This window comes from Acomys minous, assembly GCF_964271855.1.
Source record: "Acomys minous genome assembly, chromosome: 16".
NCBI lineage: Eukaryota > Metazoa > Chordata > Mammalia > Rodentia > Muridae > Acomys > Acomys minous.
Window position 1 is genome coordinate 36,437,907 of NC_140498.1, and position 24,611 is coordinate 36,462,517.

At 43.3% G+C, this 24,611-nt stretch overlaps 1 protein-coding gene across 3 annotated transcripts in view; it reads left to right on the top strand.

Moving 5' to 3' along the window:
• Positions 1–24,611, top strand: part of RANBP17 (RAN binding protein 17) — a 300,545-nt gene that overhangs the window by 248,959 nt on the left and 26,975 nt on the right. For 2 of the 3 annotated variants that reach the window (XM_084764395.1, XM_084764397.1), the window contains 3 exons: positions 3,885–4,099; positions 5,478–5,616; positions 23,333–23,499. In XM_084764395.1, coding sequence (XP_084620521.1) covers positions 3,885–4,099; positions 5,478–5,616; positions 23,333–23,499 — 521 coding nt within the window. The remainder of the gene's footprint in view (positions 1–3,884; positions 4,100–5,477; positions 5,617–23,332; positions 23,500–24,611) is intronic. The other variant, XM_084764396.1, reaches the window with a different exon arrangement.

Here is a 24,611-nt window from a genome sequence, read left to right on the forward strand (position 1 = left end):
CCTGTTCTAAGAAGTCTTGCCTATTGCCCTCTACCTAAACAGGATTTGTCTCTTCTGTTATCACAGCGTCATTAGTCACTACACTGATAGTATTTTGTTACATTTTATGGAGTCAATCACAATTCTCTTCACCCCCACAATGAAGTCCTTAGAACAAAGATTGCTTTTCTTCATGTGTTTATCAGTAGCTGTTAAGTAAATACTGTCATATTGCGTTCAGTCTTTGTGGAGCTACAGTTTCTGTCTCTAAGGTGAATTAGAATGAGGTCAAGAAAGGGTACAGGATGTGCTTCTAAGTTCCAACATAGACTTCCACTTTCCAGACAAAACTTTGTTTCTCAGATGTCTCAGTTACAGGCAAAGCCTCATGGGTATCTAAAGCCGTAAGAGAGCAATGGCAGTCAGTGTTTTAGTAACACACTTAGGGAAAACTTTGTCCCAACTAGTTTTCTTTCACTCTCCACTAGGAGTATTGGTCCTTTTTTAATCTCTTTTTAACATATGTAGTTACCTTGATACACCTATCAAGTGGGAGTTGGTAGGGTGCTTGCCTAGGATGCTCTAAGTCCTGGATTTGATCCCCAGCATCTTGTAAAGTGGGCATAAAAGTGCAGACCTGTGATCCCAGCAGCTAGAGTCAGGAGAAATTAAAGAAAAGGAACACTGAATCTTATGTGCCCATGGTTGAGAGGAGGAAGTAGGTCCAAAGGAAAGGCTGAAGATTGAGGCTGGGGGACCACTGGCTAGCCCTCCTGAAACAACGGCAGGTATGAACATGTTGGACCATCAGGGCAGTCTAAACACTGGGCACATCAGGGAGCCAGAGCAGGATCTAAAGCAATGTGGTCTGGGAAGAAACGGACCTGTGTGGCGAAGAAGCGTTGCCTCCTGCTAAGCATTTGGTTGCAGACTTGAGGTCATTAGCAGGGTTGGTGGTTCTGAGCAAGCAGCAGGGAAGAACAAGACCAGCTGGAGCCCAGCAGTCGGTCTCCACTGTGACTCTCACCACTTTCAGAGAGCCTTGCAGATACTTCCCTTCCTCCTCCTCCAGCTTACCGAGTGCTCTTGGGGCCACGTGCACCCACAGCCATCCTGGGTGACCGGTTCTGCGAAGTTTACTTCTTAGCCAAGTTGACACCAAATAAACTATATTGTACATCCAAATTTTAGAAATTGGATTTAGTTTCAGTTTTACAAACAGAACTCATTTGAACAGTAAAAAGAGCTAATAAAGAGTGTATCTATTTTTTAAAGAATTCCTAGGTACTGGTTAGCTGCACACTTTCAGAATACATTTCAGAGACAGAAATTTTTTAATATAAATCCTAAATACTACTAAAATGTTAAAGTGATTAGGTAGATAGTTCTTTGTCTTGTTAATGGTGAGCATATGTATTTGTCAGGGTTCTCTAAAGGAACAGAACTGCAAAGAGTGGCGGTGCATACTTCGAAGGCAGAGGCAGGTGGTCTTGAGTTTAAAACCAGCCTAGTTGTCATACCAAAAAGCCAAGTTCCAGGACAGCCATGGCTATATAGAGAGACTCTTGTCTCAAAAAAAAAAAAATGACTAGACATAGCAGTACACACTTTACCCTCAGCACACAAGAGACAAAGGCAGCCACATCTCTGTGAGTTTGAGCCTAGCCTTGTCATATAATGAGTTCCAGGACAACATGGAGACCTTGCCTCAAAATAAATTAAATAAATAAAATAAAGGACCAGAACTTGATAGAATAATAAAAATTGAAAGGGGATTTATTAGAATGGCTTACAGGCTGTAGTTCAGGTAGTCCAACAATGACTCTCTCCCAATGGGTATATCAAGAATTGTGTATTTGCTCAGTCTATGAGACTGGATGTCTCAGCAGTTCCAGTCTGGCACTAGGGTCCTAAGGATTCCTAGAGAGCTGCTAGTGTTCAGTCAGTGTTGGAAACCTAAAGAAGCAGCTTTCTGATATGACCAAAAAGAATGTCCCAGTTACGGGATAGATGAATTTGCCAGCAAGAGTGAAAAGCAAAAGCCTCCTTCTTCCGTGTCCTGTTCTGTGGGCTGCCACCAGAAGATGTGGCCCAGACTCAGGGCAGGTCTTCAATCTCAAATGATCTAACCTAGAAAATCCCTCCCTGGCATGCACCTCACCTTGGGTTTTAGATGTGGTCAAGTTGACAACCAAGGTTAGCCATCACAACCTGGAACTTCGGTAGAGCTTTTAAACCAACTGTCTCAAGATCTTCTAAAACCTAAAGGGGAAAAGCCTTGATGATTTTGTGTAATGCCAGTAATTTCTGTGTGTCTCATCTAATTCCAAATCTGTAAGGCTCCTAAAAATAAAGTAACCTAAGATTAATTAAGTTCACATAGGAAATTAAGACTTCACCCAAAATATAGAGTCATTTGCATCTTAGGCTTTCTTTCTTTCTTCCTTGACTAAGCTGGTTATTTTTAGTAATTTTTTTATTTAATTAATTTATTCAGATTACAACTCAATTGTTATACCATCACTTGTATCTTCCCATTCTTCCTCCCGCTTTCACCCTATTCCCCTCTTACACTATGGAATACTACTCAGCTATTAAAAACAAGGAAATCCCACAACTTGTGGACAAATGGATGGAACTAGAAATGATCATCCTGAGTGAGTTAACCCAGAAGCAGAAAGACTCACATGTTATATACTCACTTATAATTGGGCACTAGCCCAAAAGGCATGTCCCATGAAAGTCTCCACTTACCAGGAGATTGGGATAGATGTGAGAACATCCTACTGGGACTCTAGGTAAGAGAAATGTAGGAGATAGGGAAATAGAAGGACCCATAGGGTCCTAGAAACCTACAAGAAGAATATTTTTAGTAATGTTTAAAAATAATTCTGTGAGAATTTCATATAACATATTTTGAGTATATTCACCCCCTCAACTCCCATTACTACCATCTCTCCCCAGTCAAGCTGAGATTTCTTCTTCTCCATTGAATTTAGTTTGTGTTGCTCAGGCACTCTAGGGAGTGGTGCCTGCCCTGGTATGTTGTTGGCCTGCAAGGGATCCTAACACTTACCCTCTCCCAGAAACTCTCAATGCTATAGCTGCTCAGGTAGTGGAGGGATTTTGTGCCTGTCTCCCCTAATATGCTGGGATGCCGCTTACCTAGTTCTTCATATTCTCTCTCTCTCTCTCTCTCTCTCTCTCTCTCTCTCTCTCTCTCTCTCTCTCTCTCTCTCTCTGTCTCTCTCTCTCTCTCTCTCTCTCTGCCTCTCTCTCTCTCTTTCTCTCCCTCCCTCCCTCCCTCTGAATGTTTTGCTAACTCAGTTCTCTTTTATATTTTTTAGCGTTTATTTATATACTTATTGTGCAGTTCTGTGTATGTATATTTGTGTGTATGCACACATGAGCCACAGCACATGTGTGTAAGTCAGAGGACAACTTAAGGCACTGCCCTCCACCGTGCAGGGATGGGTCTCAGGCCACCAGACTCAGCAGCAGGTGTCCTTCACCACTGAGACATCTCACCACCCTTACCGGACCTTTTTTTTTTTTTTAATAAAAATGTTTGTTTAAGGGCTAACATTTACATTAAGGTATATAAACTAATCTGAATGGGTATATGTAGCGCATGGTTTTCTTCATGTCTTTGTGTGTATCAGTGTAATCGCCATCCAAATCAAAACACGAGCCTTCCCCAGCACCCTTGATTGATTTTTCTTTGGGCTCATCATTCTTCCCAAATAAATGACCTTGTATATATATATTTTGAACAATGATTCAATTTTGGAGAACTACTGAAGGAAAGTTAACATTAGCTGCAAAGTGAAGATGTTAGTGTGTCTCACAACTCTTGGAATTACGTCTCTTTATACCTCTTTCTTTCTGCTTTTGCCCTACCACAGGAAATCAGATCTTGTCTCTTGGGAGTCTCTCAAAAGATCAGATTTATCCAATGAAACTCAAGGGCATCTCCATCTGCTATTCAGCTCTCAAGTCTGCCTTATGTGGAAATTATGTCAGCTTTGGCGTCTTCAAGTTGTACGGGGACAACCATTTTGACAATGTACTCCAGGCCTTTGTCAAAATGCTGCTGTCGGTGTCTCACAGTGACTTGCTGGTAAGCACCACAGTGCCATGGGGGCTCTTCATGTGCAGTGGGAAGTGCCAGCACCACAGGCCCAGGGAAGCCCAGGGAATCCAAATAGCACCACATCTTATGTTTCAGCACAGCATGCTTGCTCCAGATTTAACCAGACCTGGACAGCTATAGTGATTACTTACATAATTCAACACACAGGCTAACAGTGTCCCAACTGCCATTCTAACCACTTGGTCATCCAAAGTGCTGTAGCTTCATCACATGAAAAGCAGATTTGGTAAGGTTAGTAAATCGCTTTCAGCTATATTCTTGATCCAAAAAGGGAAATACAGGATTGGGAGCAAAATTTCCCCTCCTTTCATTCCACCATTTAGCTTCTTGCTGTTTGATCTTCTTTTGTATTAGAATTTGGGTGTGGCAGGCAGCATTAAACTGAAAGTTGAGCAACCTGATCTGTTAAATGCTATTCATTTAGTCATTTACCTGGAGTCAGTCACCTCCCTTCTTCTCCGGGCCAAACTTGTTTTTAATGAGTGGGCTTTAAAATGTGATTTCTCGGCCCCCTTTCTATACTGATGTGAGCTTTTGTGATGTATGTCAGCGATCTTTAAACTTTGAAACCTTTCAGAAATGTCTGGGATGCTTGTTGGAAACAGATTTCTAGGCTTCTTTGGCTGTCCCAGCAGAGCTTCTTTAAAACATTTCTGCCAGTTTATAGCGAGCCGCTGTACGCTCAGTGTGTTCTCAGCATTGGGGTAGGTGAGCCTTTCCCGCCCATTCCCACCCAGAAGTTCCATGAATGACCCGGAGAGCTTGGGTGAGAAATGGTCCTGAGCTTACAGTGGCCCGGAGCGCAGCGCCCAAGCAGGCTGTGAAGCCTCCTTGCAGCAGAGTGAATGCTCTGCCTGCATGACAGAAACCACAAAGCAGAAGTAGCTGCCATGCTCAGCAGCCTTATTGATGGGACTTTTCACTACAGTTGTGGTCCACCACAAAAATCATGACTAGTTCTCAAACCCAAGGGGTACATAAGACTGTATTTATCATATATGAAAAAATGCTTATTTCAAGGCCTCACTTCAGAGCTTTTTGTTGAGTGGGTCCAGAGTGTGGACTGGAAACCCACGTGTTGAGTAAGCATGCCCATGGAGTGTTCTCATCTCCCTAGCTGTCCTACTGCGCTGGGTTTACTTGCCAGTTAGGCCGTGACGTTGCTTTCCATTACATTTGCGATTTCCCAGGTATTGTCCCATACATTGTCTCTTCTCCTTAGAGTGTGATCAGTAGCAAATCATTTACCAAACAATAATTTAGCTGGCCTTGTACAAATATTAGCAGACTGAGCTGCCATGTCCACATGGCCTGACATTTTCTCTCTCTCTCTCTCTTTGTACAGCAGTACCGGAAGCTGAGCCAGTCCTACTATCCACTCCTGGAGTGTCTCACCCAGGACCACATGAGCTTCATCACCAACCTGGAGCCCCCTGTGCTCCTCTATGTTCTCACATCGCTCTCAGAGGGACTCAGCACTGTGGGTAAGGCCGAGAGAACACTGCTCCCGCAGGAGACACGGGATGTCCCTCTCCTCATGTTTGTGTTCATTGAGAGTCTTGTCCTATGAGGGGAAAAGAAATGTTATCAGTGCAACTGAAAGATTATTTTACAAGCTATTAGATGCAAGTGGAAAATAGACTTTAATATTTTGGTAATTTTTTTCAGTTTTGAGATAACAGTTTAAATACCACCAAGGTCCAAAAAGTTTAACAAATACATATATATTAATGAGACACACAGCGTGTAAAGTATTTGCATCACTACACAAAGCTCCAATATGTCTCCATCAAAGTTATTACTTGTTCTTAACGTGACTGCAAGGAAACTACTGTCTTTCTCTTTCTAGAATCTTTATGCATGGACTCTGAAAATAGGAAGTCATTGGTATCTTGTTTCTTTCATTTAACATAGTGCATTTGAGAATCATCTGTGTTGTTTTTTGGTTTTTTGTTTTCTTTTGTTTTAAGATCTATTTATTATGTATACAGTGCTCTGCCTGCATGTACACCTGCAGGACAGAAGAGGGCATCAGATCACATTGTAGATGGTTGTGAGCCACCATGTGGTTGTTGGGAATTGAACTCAGGACCTCTGGAAGAACAGTCAGTGCTCTTAGTCTCTGAGCCATCTCTCCAGCCCTCCCCGCCCCCCCCCCATGTTGCTTTTAAATCAGTTCATTTATCCTTCCTTTTGCTGAGTGCTATAGCTTCCTTGGTTACCACACTGCATTCATCCACAGATCATTTGATGGCTCTAGGACTGTTTTCATTCCTTGACTGTGTTGAGCATAACCACCATGACATCATGCACAAGTCTTCAGTGACAGTCCTTCGTAGTTCCTTTGGATAATACCTAGGATAGGATTTCTGGGTTGTACACTGTCAGTTTTACTATGTCGAGACATCATCTCCCAATGTGACTACAGTGGTTTGCTCCAACAGTGTAGAGAGTTTCCAGCCGTTCCTCATCTGTACACTTACAGTGATTGTTTTCAGGTCGAGCCATTGTAGTGTATATAAAATGACAGCTCTCTGTGGTCTTGACTTCTGTATCACCAATGAGTAATTTGAGGATATTTCTATGCTTATTTCTTATTCATGTATTGTGTTAGTATTCTGTTGCTGCAGCAAAATACTTGGGAGAAGTCACCATGCAGAAAGGGCTGTTGATATTTGGTCCACAGTTTCAGAGACTTTCGTTAGTGGTCTCGTGTCCCCTCACTTCGGGCCTGTTGGCAGGAGGCATTGGACCGGAAAAGTTGCTGACCTCATGGTGACCAAGAAGCAGAGAGAACAAAAGAACAGTTTGGAGTCAGTCAGATAAAGTGCGTCAGAGACACGCCTCAGTAACCTACTCCTTCAGCCATTCCCTGCCCTTCTAGTGTGTTAATAAGTCCTCCGTGACAGTCCACTGATGAGGTCCCCACCTTCAGCATCCCGTCACATGCAGTGGAATGAAGCTGCACTTAACCCTTGGGAACATTTTAGATCCAAACAGTAGCTACATTTTCTTCATGAAGTTTTTGTTAAAATATTTTACTGGTTTTTTTTTTTAACTGAATGTTCTGTTTTGTTTAAGATTTATTTATTTACTACACATACAATGTTCTGCCTGTGTGTACAGCTACAGGCCAGAAGAGGGCATTATATCACATTACAGATAGTTGTGAGCCACCATGTGGATGCTGGGAATTGAACTCAGGACCTCTGGAAGAGCAGACAGCACTCTTAACCTCTGAGCTCTCTCTCCAGTCCTGGATACAGATTCTTAATCAAATAAGATTCTAAAATCATTTCAGCCCATGACATGTCTTTGTGTTGTCCTAACAATATCATCTAAAAAGGAAAAGTTTCTATTTTTAAGAAATCCAATACTTCTTTAGCCTGAAGACATAAAGATTTCCCATTTTCTTCCAAAAGTATCATGAGTTTGGCTCTCATTTTAAATCTATAATGCATTTCAATTTAATTTTTACCTATGTTCTAGGAATCAAACATTCTTTTAAAACAAATATTTGCTTGTTCTGCAACCTTTATCTGTCACTTATTTGTACTAACCATGTCTTAGTTTTATAATGGCCTTAAATGCTGTAGTGCAGTCCTTTAAGACTGTCCTCTTAGGTCCTGAGTTCAATTTCCAGCAACCACATGGTGGCTCAAAACCATCTGTAATGGAATCTGAGTCCCTCTTCTGGTGTGCATGAAAACAGAGCACTCATATACATAAAACAAATAAATAAACCTTTAAAAAAGTATTCTTCTAAACTTATTATAACTACAAGGTTTTTGCCTTTTTATAGAAATTTTAGAATTAAGCTATCAGTCCCTTGTATTTCTCCACACCTAGCCCCAAACAAAAGAGTAGGGGAATTCAGCTTAGGAGACCATTGAGTTTGACACTGTTGTCCTAAGATTGTTTATAGTCTCCGCCTGGTACCCAGTGTGTGAATCGTCTGTCTATATTGATCTGCCTATAGGTACATCTATAACATCTGCCTGCTATCAGTGTACCTATTGTCTCTGCCATGATATCCTGATGCTGGTCACTGAGCCCTATTTTTTTCTCTCCTCATCACCATTCTAGCTATAGTGTTTTACTGCAAAGCTTTCATTTTGATGATTTATTTTTATTTTTATTTTACTAAGTACAGTCTTTCTTCAGTTCACTTTGCTTTCTCTTTTTTAGTCTTGTTTTCAGATGAATGTATTGCTCGTTAAGTTTAGATCTTTAGACCTTCTTTTATCATGTATTTATACTGTTATTTAATTAAAATATTTTAATAATATTTTATTTATTTTTTAAGGATCTTGTAACATGTATGTGTGGTGTGTTTCTGTATCCACCCTCCACTCGGGCGACAGCCCTCTTCAGACCCCACCCAGCATGCCCTTTTTCTTACTTTTTTGAGTAGCCCACTAAGCCCAGGCAGTGCTGCCTGCCCATATCCTCGTGGGTGGAGCCATTAATTGGAGCTTGCAAATCTAATAGCAGACCCTCTAAAAGACAACTACTGTCTTCCTCAGGGGCCATCACCTGGTAATAATAATAAGCTGATTGGCTTGGGTGGGTTTCTTAAGTCTCATCCCAGTCTTACTTGAGTTTTGACTGGTTTATTGTGCAGGTAGCCATGGCTGCTGTGAGTGTATGCGTCCACTGGCCGTGTCCAACAGTCAGCGCTGCTCCATACCCTCCAGGCCCTAGGGATTGAAGACTTGATACAGATGTCCCGTGTAGAGATAAGCACTTAATGGTTACTCATTCTCAGCACTTTGATCAGTTTTGAGCCAATGCATTAACTGCTTCCCGTGGCAAAAGAGGCTTCTTTAACCAAAGTTAGGAACAGTTCAGGTCTGTGGGTATAAACATGAGTACCCAGAGGGCTGTTTGACAGGACGACCAGAAAAATCTCTTTATTGTCCTACTGATTTTCTTTTTCTGTTGCTGTTTTTGTTTTTCAAGACAGGGTTTCCCTGTGTAGCCTTGGCAGACCTAGACTCACTTTGTAGACCAGGCTGGCCTCAAACTCAAAGAGATCCGGCTGCCTCTGCCTCCCCAAGTGCTGGCAATCCCACTGTGTCCAGCTACATCCTACTGATTTTCATTTGAGCATTAGCCAATTCCTTTGAAGCATAATGCTTAGTTTTCAAATATTTGAAGATGCTCTTTATTCTGTAATTGAGGGTAATTTTATTCCATTATGTTCATAGAATATATTCAATGATTTTTGTTTGGTTGGTTAGTTTGGTTTGGTTTGGGTTCCCCCCTCCCCCAGAAAGGGTTTGCCCTAACTGTCCTGGACTCACTTTGTAGAACAGGCTGACCTGTAACTCAGAGATCTGCATGCCTCTGCCTCCAGAGGGCAAGGCAGAGCCACCACCACTGGGCTGCTTGACTTTCTAATAATCTATTGTCTTACTGGTTAGTTGTATAATTTCTTTTATCTATTTGTTTTGTGAATTGGCAAGAGAAAAATACTAAAATCTTAATAATTACAGCTTTGTCCTAGTTCTCTGTCTCTGTTCGGGTCTAACAGTTTTTGTACTAAATATTTCAAAGTTCCTGTGGGATGCATAAATATTTGAAATTATGGTATTCCTTTGATGAATTTTCCTTTTTACGATCTGTACACATCACGATCTGTAGTAAATTTCTTTTCTCTGAAAGTTCTATCTGATGATATCTTGAGTTTTCTTACTACGTGTATTTATGTGGGGGTGAGGTGGATCTGCCACCATGTTCACATGGAAATCAGAGGGCAACTTGCGGGAGTTAGTTCTCCCTCAACTATGAGGGTTCCAGGGATCAGCCTTAGGTTATCAAGCTTGGCACCCTTACCAACGAGCCATCTCACCACCCCGGCATTCTTTTATTATGTTATTAAACGTGCCTTTATATTTTTTATTTCTAGAGCACATGCATTTTTGTTTGTTTGCTTGGGTTGGTTTGTTTGGTTTGGTTTGGTTTTTTTCATGACAGGATTTCTCTGTGTAGCCCTGACTGTCCTAGAACTCACTCTATAGAACAGGCTGGCCTTGAACTCACAAAGATCTGCCTGCCTCTGCATCCCAAGTGCTGGGACTAAAGCTTTGTGCCACCACCACACAGCTAAGCACATGAATTTCTTATTTATGCTCTGTCAGTAACTTGATACCTTAAAACATAAATGTATTTTATTATAGCTTTATACCTTCTATGTGTCGCATGGGTCTCACTGAGTTGAATTCAGGATGTCAGCAATGACACAGGTCTTGAGAGATACAGGCACATTGTAATCTCTAAGAATTCTACGAAGAGATCTCCTTCTGCTTGACTCTTTCCCAGTTCCGTAAACCCTTGGGTTTACACTGAGGCTCTTTTAGAAACAGCAGCCTAATTCCCACTGTGAAGCCTTCTATGTTCAGTTTCTGGGGGCGAGGCCATGCGTTCTTCTGCGTGCAGCATAGAGCTGGGATTAGGCTTGTTTATCAGAGCCGCTGTTTCCTGCTGTGGAAAAAGAGTTTCAGGTGTTGAGTTTAACTACCCATATATTCGGGTCTGAATCTGCAATGTCCATGTGTCCTTGCCCACTTGATCTTTGTTCTTATTTGCCTTTTTTCACATCTTTTTGTTTAGATTGAAACCTACACGTGTTTTAATTTATTAGGTTTAAACCAGTAGTAATGATTTTTTTTTTTTGGTCTGTTGTTTGGTTGGTTGTTTTCAGACACCTATGCTCCTCTGTATAGGCCATCCTGGCTGTGAACTTACACTTTTCCTGCCCTTGCTTCTGTGTAGCTGGGATTGCAGACATGCGACAACTTATTCGGCTCTAATTAAATATTTTAAATGAGTCCATCTTTTATCTTCATGGGTTTATCAACAACCTTTATTTTTTATTGTTGCTCTATCTGTTTAAAATGGGCATCTTCAAGGTTTCTTTTTCTTTGTGTGTGTGTGTGTCTTTGTCTTGGTTGCGACAGTCTTACTGTAGCCCTGCCTGTCTTTGAACTCACATGTAGACTGGGCTATCCTTGAACTTACAGACATCTACCTGCCTCTGTCTCCCTGGCACTGGAGTTAAAGGTGTGCACCATCAGGCCCTTCCCACTTTGTACTGTAGCTGGTCTTTGCTACTTTGTGGGTTCTTCTTTTTCCCACCCTTTATCCACCACCACCACTACCACCAGTTTCACCCCTAACACTGGATAGGAGAGAAGCAAAGATAAAGGGGAGAGAGGAATTAGGAAAATTCCTGAATCTAATTTCTTTCCTTTTGTTTTTCTTTGACCACAGCTACTAACAAATCACAACAACCTCCCTGAGTGACAGATAACCCCTAACCCTGCCTCTTGGGGCCCTAGCATTTATGTACCCTCTGAGAAATTCCCAGAATTCCACACATCACACAACAGTATAAACTATTACAGCTGGCAGAACCATGCTTCTGCTAGAGCAGGAGGTAAATCATGGTCAGCTGCTGTGGACAGTCTGAGGCAGTCCCACATCCCTACACCTGGGATTGCTGGAGCGATGGCTCAGTGGTTAAGGTCACTGACTGCTCAAATCCCAGCACCCACATGGCAGCTCACCACTGTCTGTAATTCCAAGATCTGACATTCTCACATAAACACATATGTAGGCAAGACACCAATGCACATAAAATAAAGGTAAATAAAATTTAAAAAAACAAAAAGCATATTCTTATTTCTGTGTTTTTTTTTAAGAAACCAGAATTCCAGGATTCTTAAGACTGTCACTACTGTATACTTTTGAACAACCACAGTCTGTCTCCATTTCATCCCCAAACTGCAGTTACATGCTCTAAGCCTCTTGGCCTGCAAGCTTAATTGTGCCATTTTTTGGTTTGGGGTTCTTTTTTTTTTTCCTTTCCCCCCCCTTTTTTTTAAATTAATTTAATCTTGTTACATCTCAATGGTTATCCCATCCCTTGTATCCTCCCATTCTTCCCTCCCTCCCATTTTCCCCTTATTCCCCTCCCCTATGACTGTTCCTGAGGGGGATTACCTCCCCCTGTATATGCTCATAGGGTATCAAGTCTCTTCTTGGTAACCTGCTGTCCTTCCTCTGTGTGCCACCAGGTCTCCCCCTCCAGGGGACATGGTCAAAGGTGAGGCACCAGAGTACGTGAGAAAGTCATATCCCACTCTCCACTCAACTATGGAGAGTGTTCTGACCATAGATCTGGATAGGGGTTTAAAGTTTACTGCCTGTATTGTCCTTGGCTGGTGCCTTAGTTTGAGCGGGACCCCTGGGCCCAAATCTGCCTATCATTGGTTTGGGGTTCTTTTTTTCTCCCCTTCAATTTCACTCATTTCTATAGTTTTATGTGAAGTTCACAGATTCTTCTACAATATTTAATCTATCAATGTTGTTGTTCTTCTTTTTCTTCTTCCTCTTCCTCCTCCTCTTCTTCCTCTTCCTCTTCCTCCTCCTCTTCTTCCTCCTGCTCTTCCTCTTTTTCCTCTTCCTCCGCCCTCCTCCTTCTCCTCCTCCTCCTCCTCTTCTTTTAGGTTTCTTTGAGACTTTCTTCTGTGTAACCCTGGCTGTCCTGGAACTTGCCCTATAGATCAAGCTGGCCTCAAATTCAAAGATCTTCCTCCCTTCCCTTTCAGATGCTTGGATAAAGGCCTGAGCCACCCCTGCCCAGCCCCAATGCTGTGCCTTTTTATTCAGATATTTTAGAAATCCCACTCTCCCTCTCCCTTCCCCACGTGTGTGTGTGTGTGTGTGTGTGCGCGCGCGCGTGCACATGCGTGTATGTAAGTCAGGGTATCACTTTGTTGCCTGCACTTACCATGAGTTCTTGGGCTCCAGCAGTCCCCCTGCCTCAGCCTCCTAAATAGCTAATAGTACAATTACTCTAACTTTTGGTCTTTTTTTATATCTTCTACTTTCTCATTAAGCTTATGCTTTTCTCTAACTTTGATACTATTTATAAGTTTTATAAGAAGTCATTTTAAGTCTTTGTCTACTAAAGTAGTTTCTACATTTTCTACTGATTTGTTTTTCTTTTTATGGATCATATATTATTCTTACATTGCCTTTTTTAAACTGGGTATCAGATATTGTGAATTTATTTTGTGTAGTGTTTGACCGTGATTTCGGATTTGGTTCTTTCAATTGAGTTACTTTGTGGTTAATTTCATTCATTTCCGCTGGGGTGATGACATCTATTTTGGAGTAGTTCTGTTCTGAGATGTAGCAGTGCTGCACATGTTGTGAGCATCCCAGGAGCTAGCTAGTCCAGCTGTCTGGGTTAGTTAGGAATCTTTTGGCCTCCAGCCTTGCAGCTTTGGTGAGTTTCTTCTCATGTTTGCAAGGAGGACACAAGAGAAGACTCCCTCATGACCTCTGTAACTGTCTCCCCTGTCACTCTCACACTCTGGTGCTTTGTTCACAGTTGCAGCTGCCTCATCTCCCACCTTTCAGTCTGTTTCTCTTCAGCTCACTTGGGTTTATTTGGGTGGCCCTTCCTGTCCTGCAGTCTAGACTGCTTTGGGCAGTGCGCTGCGGCAATTGTAGGTATTAGCTCATTCATTTCCCTCTCCTCTAGTTTAATAGTCCTATACTTCTTGTTGTGCAGTAATTGAAAACTGTTGTTTCATATATTTTGTCCTGTTTCTGGTTGTTTATGGCAGGAAGGGAAATCCTCATAGCAGTTAATCCTTTGTGGGAAAAAGCAGAATTCTTGTCTTTTGTTATTACAGTTTAGCTTGACATTGTTATCTTACATCGTAGTAATACTAAGGGGTTTGAGTCAGTTGCAAGCAGCTCTGTTAGCCTCAAAGTGTGATGTTCATCAGGCCTGGGGTCTGCATTTCAACAGTCTTGACGAAATAGCATCATAAAGGGTGCTGGGCCCTAAGTCCCATTGTTGCTGTGTACACAGTGTCAGTGGACACATCCCATGCCCAGGTCTGTCGTAGGGGGTCTTGTGTTCGCTCACTTCATTCTCTTCTATACCAAAGTGGGCGAAGTATTCTAGGAGTATTATTTGTCCTCATTTCCTTTTGGAAAATAACCTTCTGAGGGACAGGAATAGTGTTTTGCTTTTTATGTTTTATTTATTCTTTGAAAGTCTCATACAATATATTTTGATCGTATTTTATGCCTCTTCTCTTTTCAAATCCTCCTATCCCTCCCTACCCAACAGACTAATTAAAAAAACAAAAACAAACCACTGCTGTATTGTATCCGGAAAACACTTTACCAGAAACCATCCACCACCCTGGTTCTTTAGTATCTCTCCACACCCTCTTCTGTGTAGATCTCTGAGCTTTGAGGGGATTGTGTGATAATCCCCATTTGTTTAGGACTGACACTCCAAAGTCTGTCACTCTCTGCACACTGCCCAGTTGTGGGTCCCTGTACATTTACCATCTACAGAAAAAGAAACTTCTCTGAAGAGGATTGAGTGCTGCACTAATCTATGGGTATAGAAATATGTTATTAGGAGTCATTTCTTTGTTATGTTCATTTATCAGACCAACGTAGATTTTCCATTAGGCTCATGGGCATCTCAAGTTCTTCCTCACTAACTGTCGGGTACAGACTTCAACTCATGGATCAGGCCTTAAATCCAGCTTTAAAAAGTGGTTAGGTGCTCTCATAGCATCCATGCCGCTAGTGCACCGTGGGTGCTCTCATAACATGCATGCCGCTAGTGCACCGTGGGTGCTCTCATAACATGCATGCCGCTAGTGCACCGTGGGTGCTCTCATAACATGCATCCCACTGGTGCACCCTGGGTGCTCTCATAACATCCATCCCACTGGTGCACCGTGGGTGCTCTCATAACATGCATGCCGCTAGTGCACCGTGGGTGCTCTCATAACATGCATGCCGCTAGTGCACCGTGGGTGCTCTCATAACATGCATGCCGCTAGTGCACCGTGGGTGCTCTCATAACATGCATCCCACTGGTGCACCCTGGGTGCTCTCATAACATCCATCCCACTGGTGCACCGTGGGTGCTCTCATAACATGCATGCCGCTAGTGCACCGTGGGTGCTCTCATAACATGCATGCCGCTAGTGCACCGTGGGTGCTCTCATAACATGCATGCCGCTAGTGCACCGTGGGTGCTCTCATAACATGCATCCCACTGGTGCACCGTGGGTGCTCTCATAACATGCATCCCACTGGTGCACCGTGGGTGCTCTCATAACATGCATGCCGCTAGTGCACCGTGGGTGCTCTCATAACATGCATGCCGCTACTGCACCGTGGGTGCTCTCATAACATGCATGCCGCTAGTGCACCGTGGGTGCTCTCATAACATGCATCCCACTGGTGCACCCTGGGTGCTCTCATAACATCCATCCCACTGGTGCACCGTGGGTGCTCTCATAACATGCATGCCGCTAGTGCACCGTGGGTGCTCTCATAACATGCATGCCGCTAGTGCACCGTGGGTGCTCTCATAACATCCATCCCGCTAGTGCACCGTGGGTGCTCTCATAACATCCATCCCGCTAGTGCACCGTGGGTGCTCTCATAACATGCATCCCACTGGTGCACCGTGGGTGCTCTCATAACATGCATGCCGCTAGTGCACCGTGGGTGCTCTCATAACATGCATGCCGCTAGTGCACCGTGGGTGCTCTCATAACATGCATGCCGCTACTGCACCGTGGGTGCTCTCATAACATCCATCCCGCTAGTGCACCGTGGGTGCTCTCATAACATGCATCCCACTGGTGCACCGTGGGTGCTCTCATAACATGCATGCCGCTAGTGCACCGTGGGTGCTCTCATAACATGCATGCCGCTAGTGCACCGTGGGTGCTCTCATAACATCCATCCCGCTAGTGCACCGTGGGTGCTCTCATAACATCCATCCCTCTAGTGCACCGTGGGTGCTCTCATAACATGCATGCCGCTAGTGCACCGTGGGTGCTCTCATAACATCCACCCACTAGTGCACCGTGGGTGCTCTCATAACATGCATGCCGCTAGGGCACCGTGGGTGCTCTCATAACATGCATGCCGCTGGTGCACCGTGGGTACTCTCATAACATGCATCCCACTGGTGCACCATGGGTGCTCTCATAACATCCATCCCACTGGTGCACCGTGGGTGCTCTCATAACATCCATCCCACTGGTGCACCGTGGGTGCTCTCATAACATGCATCCCACTAGTGCACCGTGGGTGCTCTCATAACATGCATCCCACTGGTGCACCGTGGGTGCTCTCATAACATGCATGCCGCTAGTGCACCGTGGGTGCTCTCATAACATGCATGCCACTAGTGCACCTGTGAGCCTATCTGGCAAGCAGGTTGTTACCCTTGCTCAAAGGGTTCCCCACCGGGTAAGGCTGCTGATGAGTATTTTCTCCTCTGGCAGCATGCACACAACCTTCCAACACTGTGAACAGCAGCCAGCAGCGATAAGGCTTCTAGTTAAATGCCAGCTAGGTTTCTCTTAGTTCTCTGCTGTGAGTATGTGGCATCTTCAGCCATCGGATCTTACCATCAGGCTGTAGAGTATAACCAATACCATTAGGAGCACCCAACAATATTTGGGGAAGGGTCTACTGGACCACTTTGGGTAATAAGAAAATAGTGTCTTGATCGCTTCTTTATTCCCAGGTCTGGTACAGCAAGTGCTTGCTCAGTAATTACTATAAGAATTAATTAGGCCTGCCCGGCGTGGTGGCGCACGCCTTTAGTCCCAGCACTCGGGAGGCAGAGGCAGGCGGATCGCTGTGAGTTCGAGGCCAGCCTGGTCTACAAAGTGAGTCCATGACAGCCAAGACTACACAGAGAGTCCCTGTCTCCAAACCCCCCCCCCACAAAAAGAATTAATTAGGCCTCACATGGTAGCACACTTCTTTAATACCAGCACTTGAGAGGCAGAGGTAGGAGGATCGTTGTGAGTCCAAGGCCAGCCTGGTCTACAAAGTGAGTCTAAGACAGCCAAGGCTACACTGAAAACCCCTATCTCAAAAAACGGAAAAAAAAAAAAAATGCCCGGCGTGATGGCTCACGCCTCAATCCCAGCACTCATTCAAGACCAGCCTGGTCTACAAAGCGAGTCCAAGACAGCCAAGACTACACAGAGAACCCCTGTCTCAAAAAACCTAAATAAATTTTAAAAAAATAACAGAAAGAAAAAGAATTAATTAGGTAATATTTCAGTTTGAAGATGAGTACAGTATGGCTGGGAAAGTTGTATCTAAGAGTCTTTTCATTTCTTTTCCTCCCCCTCCCTGCTAGATCTGCCTGGTGAAGGCTGCAGATCTGACAGCTGGGGACTTGGTAGGAAAGGTTATCCTTGTATTTATGGTTTTGCTTTCAACTTCTTCTGTTGTTGCAACTTTGGCGAATTAGACCCTGTGCCTTCAATAAAAATTGAATGTTGAAGGTGGCCACTGGATTTTTTTTCCCCTGGACTTTTTTTCTCTCTTGGTATGATACACAGACAAAAAGAGAGTTGCTGGTTTTGTTTGAGCACAAAGTAGATTTCAGTTCTATAGCTTTGGTGTAAGGTAATGGGGCAGAATCAGAAAATTGAATTAGTAATGGATCAGTTGCTTGCCTAATGTTCTGAACATAGTATTTTTAAATGTAGTTAGCTAGTGTTCATTAATGTTCATAGTTTCAGGCCACATTTTGTTCATTCATTTGTTTTTGTTTTGTTTTGAACAGGGTCTTGCTGTAGCTCTGGCTGGCCTAGAACTCATTATGTAGACCAGCTTGGTCTCTAACTCACATAGATATATATCTACATCCGCCACCCCACCCCACCCCACCCTGCCCGTCTGTGCTCCTGAGTGCCGGGGTTAAAGGCGTTCACCGTCACAGCTGGCTTTCAGCTAACTCTTTAAGCACCTATCCTCTACCACCCTCATTCTTTTACAAATACCATACAAGCCTGGGACTTAGAAAAAGCTGCCCTAAAATATAAAAAAGAAAAAAAGAAAAAGCTGCTTTTAATGGTTCTCAACTCATTAATTCAATAATTAGCACTCTTATAAATGCTATGTACTCCCAGCACTCGAGAGGCAAAGGCAGATGGATCTCTATGAGTTCAAGGCCAGCCTGGTCTACAAAGTAAGTCCAAGACAGCCAATGCTACACAGAGAAACCTTATCTTAAAAAAATAAAAAATTAAAAATGCTGTGTGCCAAGTAGTATTCTAGACCTTGGCAGTACTGAGGGGAGTGAGACATGAAAGGTTATAATTTAATGGTATGTGATCAATAAGTAAAGAAACACTCAAACAAGAAAATATCAAGTCATAAGTGTTAAATAAATAATTAAAATGAGGGAGCAAATGGAGAATGAGTAAGTGTAGCAGTTCCTGTCGCAGGGATGGGAGAAGGTCCTGGAGATCAGCTGTGTGGTAGTAAAGGATAGCACAACATCTGAACATGCAGTGGCTGCACCGGCTGGCAAAGATGGCTTAGTGGCATAAGTCCTTGCCTAGGAAAAGTGAAGGCAAGCAAAAAGTTCAGTCAACTACACGCTACACACCTCCAGAGCTGTTATCAGCATGTAATGTCAAGGTAGGTATGCTGCCATTTCTAACATTCTTGGAGGCATGTTCACCATCGGAATACTATTCATGGTGAAACATTGAAGTTTAGAGGGATTCCCACACAAGTAGTGCTAAAGAGGGGAGACAGCTGGAGGCTGGTTTAGTAGGTAGGCTTGGTGTTAAGGGATGGAAAGCTAAGCAGATGTTTAGGAAGTGGAAAGGGGAGGTGCTCTGTGTCGGTATGTGCTGTATATTTTGGTGAAGCTTCACAACAGTGCAAGCTTGGGCTGTATGTACTGCACAGCACAGATGTAGGACAGGTCACAGAGAGCAGCTTAAATTCATGCTTGCCTCTTTCCAAAGCTCCTATTCCTCTCCGTTAGTCCTTTTGTCTTGGAAATGGCCTTTCAGAGGACACTTTTCCAAAACCAGCATCCTCCTCCCCTGTGCTATGATGAGTTTTGAGCTGAAGCCAGATTTTAACTCGGCCCCATTATCATCTTCCTAATTCTCTGTTGTGCACAGTTAACTCTTCGGAGCAGCTTTCCGTGGTGCGTCTTAGTAGGCAGGAGGGCTATTAATGATGTGTGCGCTTCCTGTGGAGACTGCTTGCAGAAGAGCCAGCGAACTTGGATGTCTCATGCCAAACAATGAATTGCTGGAGAGAACAAAGCACCTGATGGGTGTCAGGACATTCCCAAATTTGTCTAATTTATAGATGTAATTGTTTCCAAAATGTTCTAAAAACCAAGAAGTAGCATAAAATTTACAAATCAGTGGTGTCTGCCCATTCTTTGAGAAGTCATTGTTTTAGTCTCACAGGAGAGTTTCCTGTGCAGATAAAGAGACAGTAATGCTAATGTCACATCTTCAGCTCTATTCATCCTATTTTGGCCAAATCCTGATTCTTATGAATCCACACATTTAAAACTATCTAGAAATGACGGGGAAGTGCTGGCTCCCACCTTTAATCCCAGCACTCCGAAGGCAGAGGCAGGTTGTTCTCTGTGAGCTCAAGGCCAGCCTGGTCTACAAATCGAGTTCCAAGACAGCCTAGGCTACACAGAGAGACCTTGTCTCAAAGCAGGGGAGGGCAGGAACTACCTGGAAATAACATCCTTTTCAAAGCCCAACCATAAATCAACCATAATGGAACCCCTCGCTTTTATTGCAAAGCAGTGTGCTCCAACCTTTGAGTCTAAAGTGTTTACCTGGCTTTTCTACAGCTGACTCAGTGGATTGGACCCTTTTAATGCAACTTGCATGGCAGTGTGGTCACCAAATTATGTGAAGTATTTGTAAGTTTTGTGTATGATTGATAGCATACTGCTCTTTACTTTCATCGTCTTGGCTTCAAATGTAGAAGAATGAAGGAGAAAAAACAAGGAAAAGAACTCAAGAACTGAGTGTTTGATTCCTGGGCTGCCTCCCCAAGTTAGCAGAGCACAGGGTTTCTTCCCGCAGAGGAGCCCACGTAGGGTGTGGTGCAGAGTGGGTTATCTGCCACCAGCTCCGTAGCTTTGAGCAGCCGGGGATGCTCCTTCCCTACCTACCCCTCTGTCTTGCAGAGCTGTTGGATGTACCATGTTCAGGCTCTCATCCCTTGGGACCCTCTCTGGGCTGCCACCATCCTGTCTGTGTCTCAGAAGCCCACAGACCTCCTCTCTTCTCTCTCTAGGACATGGCTCAGTAGTTATATGACCATTTCAAGCTGGACTGTTACTGTCTTGCTTGCTAAGAATTACTGAGCATGGCTCACACCTTCTCTGGAATAGTCTCTCAGGCTACTTCCTGTTCTTTAAGTCCCTCATTCACCTCTGCTCTATCAACCATTCATATCTTAAGCATAAGACGAATAAGAATCTGTTTCTCTGTTTACCTCCTCCCCTTCTTTTTTCTTTTTGTTTTCCTCTATTCCTTTTGACTTGGGTTTTGGCTTTTTGAGACAAGATCTCATAACCTAGGTCGGTCAAACTGCTGATCCTTCTGCCTCCACCTCTCAAGTATAGATACTGCAGGTGTGTGCTACCATGCCTGGCCTTTCAGTCTGCTTCTCTTGTGAGGGTACTATATTTGCCATTTTTGTTTCTCTTTAGTAATCAAAATATTGCCAGAGATTATGTCAACATGCTTTTATTAACCAAAAAAAAATATGGGGTAGCATCACGGTAACCATATTAAGATTCTAAATCACTAAAATGGGATAAACTAAGAAATCTTTGGATTTTAACCCTCACCCCTTCTGCTTCCTCGCCCTCCCCTCACTTCAGGGCCTTAAGCATGCTAGACACGTACTGTACCACTGAGCTGCATCCACAGCCTTTTCCCATTTTAAAAATACAAATGATACCCAATATACTCAGTATTTGTTAGAAGTTAATGAACTAAGTGAGGGCTAGGCTGTAGCTCAGTTACAGACTGCTTACCTAGGATATATGGAGTCCTGGGCTGGCTCCCTAGAACTACATAAAGCCAGCATGGTGGCTTAGTCCTGTTAATCTCAGCACCAGCACTGAGAAGGTAGATTTGAGAGAAACAAGTTCAAGTTCATCCTAGGCTACACAGCAGGTCAGAAGACAGCTTGGGATATGCAAGACCCTGTCTCCAAAGAAAACATGGACTTACAGTCAATCATTTTAGTATACAAAGGAAATACTTCTTCTTTTTTCTAATTTTTTAAAGAATTATTTATTTATTATGTACAGTGTCCTGCCTGAATGTACCCCTGCAGGCCAGAAGAGGGCATTAGATCCCTTTATGGATGGTTGTGAACCACCATGTGGTTGCTGGGAATTGAACTCAGGACCTCTGGAGAAGCAGCCTGTGCTCTTAGCCACTGAATTCTGTCCAGCCCCCAAAGGAAATTTTTTTTAATCACTACATAATAACTTGCTTAGAAAACTTTAAGTAGGTCTGGGTGTGGTGGCACACACCTTTAGTCCCAGCACTTGGAAGGCAGAGGCAGGTGGATCTATGTGAGTTCGAGGCCAGCCTGCTCTATAAAGTGAGTCCAGGATAGCCAGGGATACACAGAGAAACCCTGTCTCAAAAAAAAAAAAACAAACAAACAAACAAACAAACAAAAACCTTGAATAACATCTCTGTTGACTTTGAAATTAACGATGAGTTATCTCCCCATTTTTTGACTGCTGTCATGTAGGAATCCAACCTGCATTATCAGCCTTCTGTCGTGATTCCCCTACACATTGTCCTACGCAAACCAGTCTTACCATCCAAAATGCACCCTCATTTTCACTGTGAGCGACAGCCCAGTAGTAACTTGAGTTCCCATTATAGGGCTGTTGTTTGGTTTGGTTTGGTTTTGTGGGTGCCAAGGATCAAACCCCCAGGTCCTTATGTGTGCTATAGAAGTACTCTACCACAGCCAGCACCCCCTGCCATTGTTAAAAAAATTTTGATGCTTGTATATATTTTTACTTAATACTTGGTTTTAATATTGTTATGGACAATACAAATTCATGGTCCAACTCCTTATTTCCTGTCCAACCCTGATCTTACAGTGTTCTAAGGATATGTCCTTGGACAAGTCACTAAACCTCCATTCCTCACTACAAAATGAGGATAACTATTACAGGGCTGTGATAAAAGATTTAAAATAGTAATCCACGTAAAGTGTTTAGCACTGACACTAACATGTAGTAAACCCTCAGTATGTATCAGCTATTTGTTGTTACAGTTGAACTTTCTTTTCTCATTCAACTCTACAAAGTATTTTGCAGATGATGAGAAGGTAAAATGTAGCACTTTCAAAGAAACAGTACAATTAATAAAAGAAAATGATGGAACTCGGAAACAGAGCTGTCTAGCTCCAAAATCCAGGGTTCCCACCATGTTGTTAACTCTTGTTTTTCTCTCCCTGAAAAAACGTCCTCCTTGTATCTCAGCAAAATCACCTTTCCAAGCCAACTCAAGCCATGGCCTTTATCCAGCTCACTCTGGCCACCACTAGATCATGATCTCTCCCTCACAGTGTAGCAGTTAGGGCTCAGTTGGTGAGGCCCTTGCCGTGCAAGCATGAGGACCAGGGTACAGATGCCACCTCCCCCTGTAAAAACCAGGCATGGTCGCACATTCCTGTAATCCCAGCTTTGGAAAGACGGAGATGACAAGACCCTGGGTTTGCTAACCAAATAAGTAAACTGCAATGGGAAGTCCTTGCCCCAAAAATAAGTTAGCAGGTGGTTGAGTAAGGTTCTAGATATTAACCTCTAGCTTTCACATGGTGTATGCAACTTCCACATGGGTATGCACACACCAAAAACAAAAACAAAAAAATCCCAGTAGCAGTATGTGACTGGGTGACTCTTTCATATATTACTTTATACTGTACTGACCTCTGTGGAAAGCCATGCACTTTTTGACACCAGAGCTGGGTTTGCACCTCTTTCCTCTTTGGAGCCATTTCCCCTAAAGTGCTTTTCACTGCGTAGATACTTAATAACTAGTCAAATTGAACAGAGGTTGTTCAAGTCCCACATGGGAATTCTGTCCAGTTCAAGCCAGGAGCGCTTTCTTGCTACTGTTGCTCTACGCCAGGCCCTGTAATAGACCCAAGAAGCCAAAACCCCTTCCCAAGGATTTAGCATTTCCCTGAAGTGCTTTGGGATCCTAACTCTTTTAATGAAGACAGTGTATCAAATGAGCAAACAGTTCAGTAATAGGAATGAATTGTGGTTTGTTGTTTATACAGATACAGTCGTCTCCTCCAGCTGCTGTACCAGTTTGGACTACATGGTCACCTACCTCTTCAAGCACATAGCAAAAGAGGGGAAGAAGCCACTTCAATGCAGAGAGGCTCTGCAGGCTGGTCAGAGACTGTTACATTTTATGCAACAAAACCCAGATGTTCTGCAGCAGGTAACCTTGCTTTTAACGTGTTTTCCCAGAAGCCAAACTGCCCCTGAACACACATAAATATTTGTCAAGATGTTTAGCAGTTATCCTCCTTAACAGTTTTCCCTGAAAATAGAGAGAGCACTGGCTGAACTCTGGGCTACCCATCATAAACATCCCAGCACTGTTGAGCTCACTGCAGAATTCAGAAAGGGCTGTTCTTTCTAGGCTAAGGAGCATTCCCTGAACCTGGGCAGCCCCTGCTGAAGTGCACGTCAAGGACATGGCTGCTGGGACAGTCACGGGCTAGTCCTGCTCCTCGCAGAGCTTGCTAGGAGCTGTCCACTCAGGACAGTGTAGTCAGCAGTTGTTCCGGTGTAAGAGTAGGGGTCTCACAGTTGAGCCATGAGGCAGTGCACCCAAACAATCAGTTAATGCATGATGATGCCACAGTTCTTTGTTCAGTCGTGCGTTGGCACAGGCTAAGTCCAAGTTTGTGATTGTTTTAAATAACCCACTTCTACCAACCTGGGAGAGAACATGCATAAGAAACGGAGATAGCTGCCAGGAATAGTCCAAAGAGAATGAGGACATTTTTCAGATACACCATCACTATGACTGGTGTTTCTACTTCCACAAAACTTGATCTAAATACTGCTCTCAGTTTTTTGGTTTTTGAGGTTTTTTTTGCCCAGCATACATCTATAATAGTCTGATTTGCAAAAGTAAATACCTCAACTGACTATATTGTCATTAGTGAGCAATATCATTTAGTCAGAGAAGCTTCCAGGACTAGGCCTAGGTTAGCAAATAGAGTTAGTAAGCCTTCAGCAGTGAGTCTCAGAGACTGAAAGCATTTTAGGCCCAGATTAGATTATGGGGAGCCTAGAAGCTTCTGGGTTAGACCTAGGTTAGCAGACAGAGGCAGTAAGCCTCCTGAGACAATTAAATCGGGCAAATAAAAGTTACTTTTTCATAGTAGACTATATCACTGCACACAAATATGATGAAAATAGAATGGGAAATTCATGGAAGAAGTTTCCTTCCTGACTAATGGTTTTGCAAAGGTTTAAATGAAATTATGACAGTCTTATTAAAGTGACATTTCAGTTAACTAGTTGCATTCTAAGGATGGA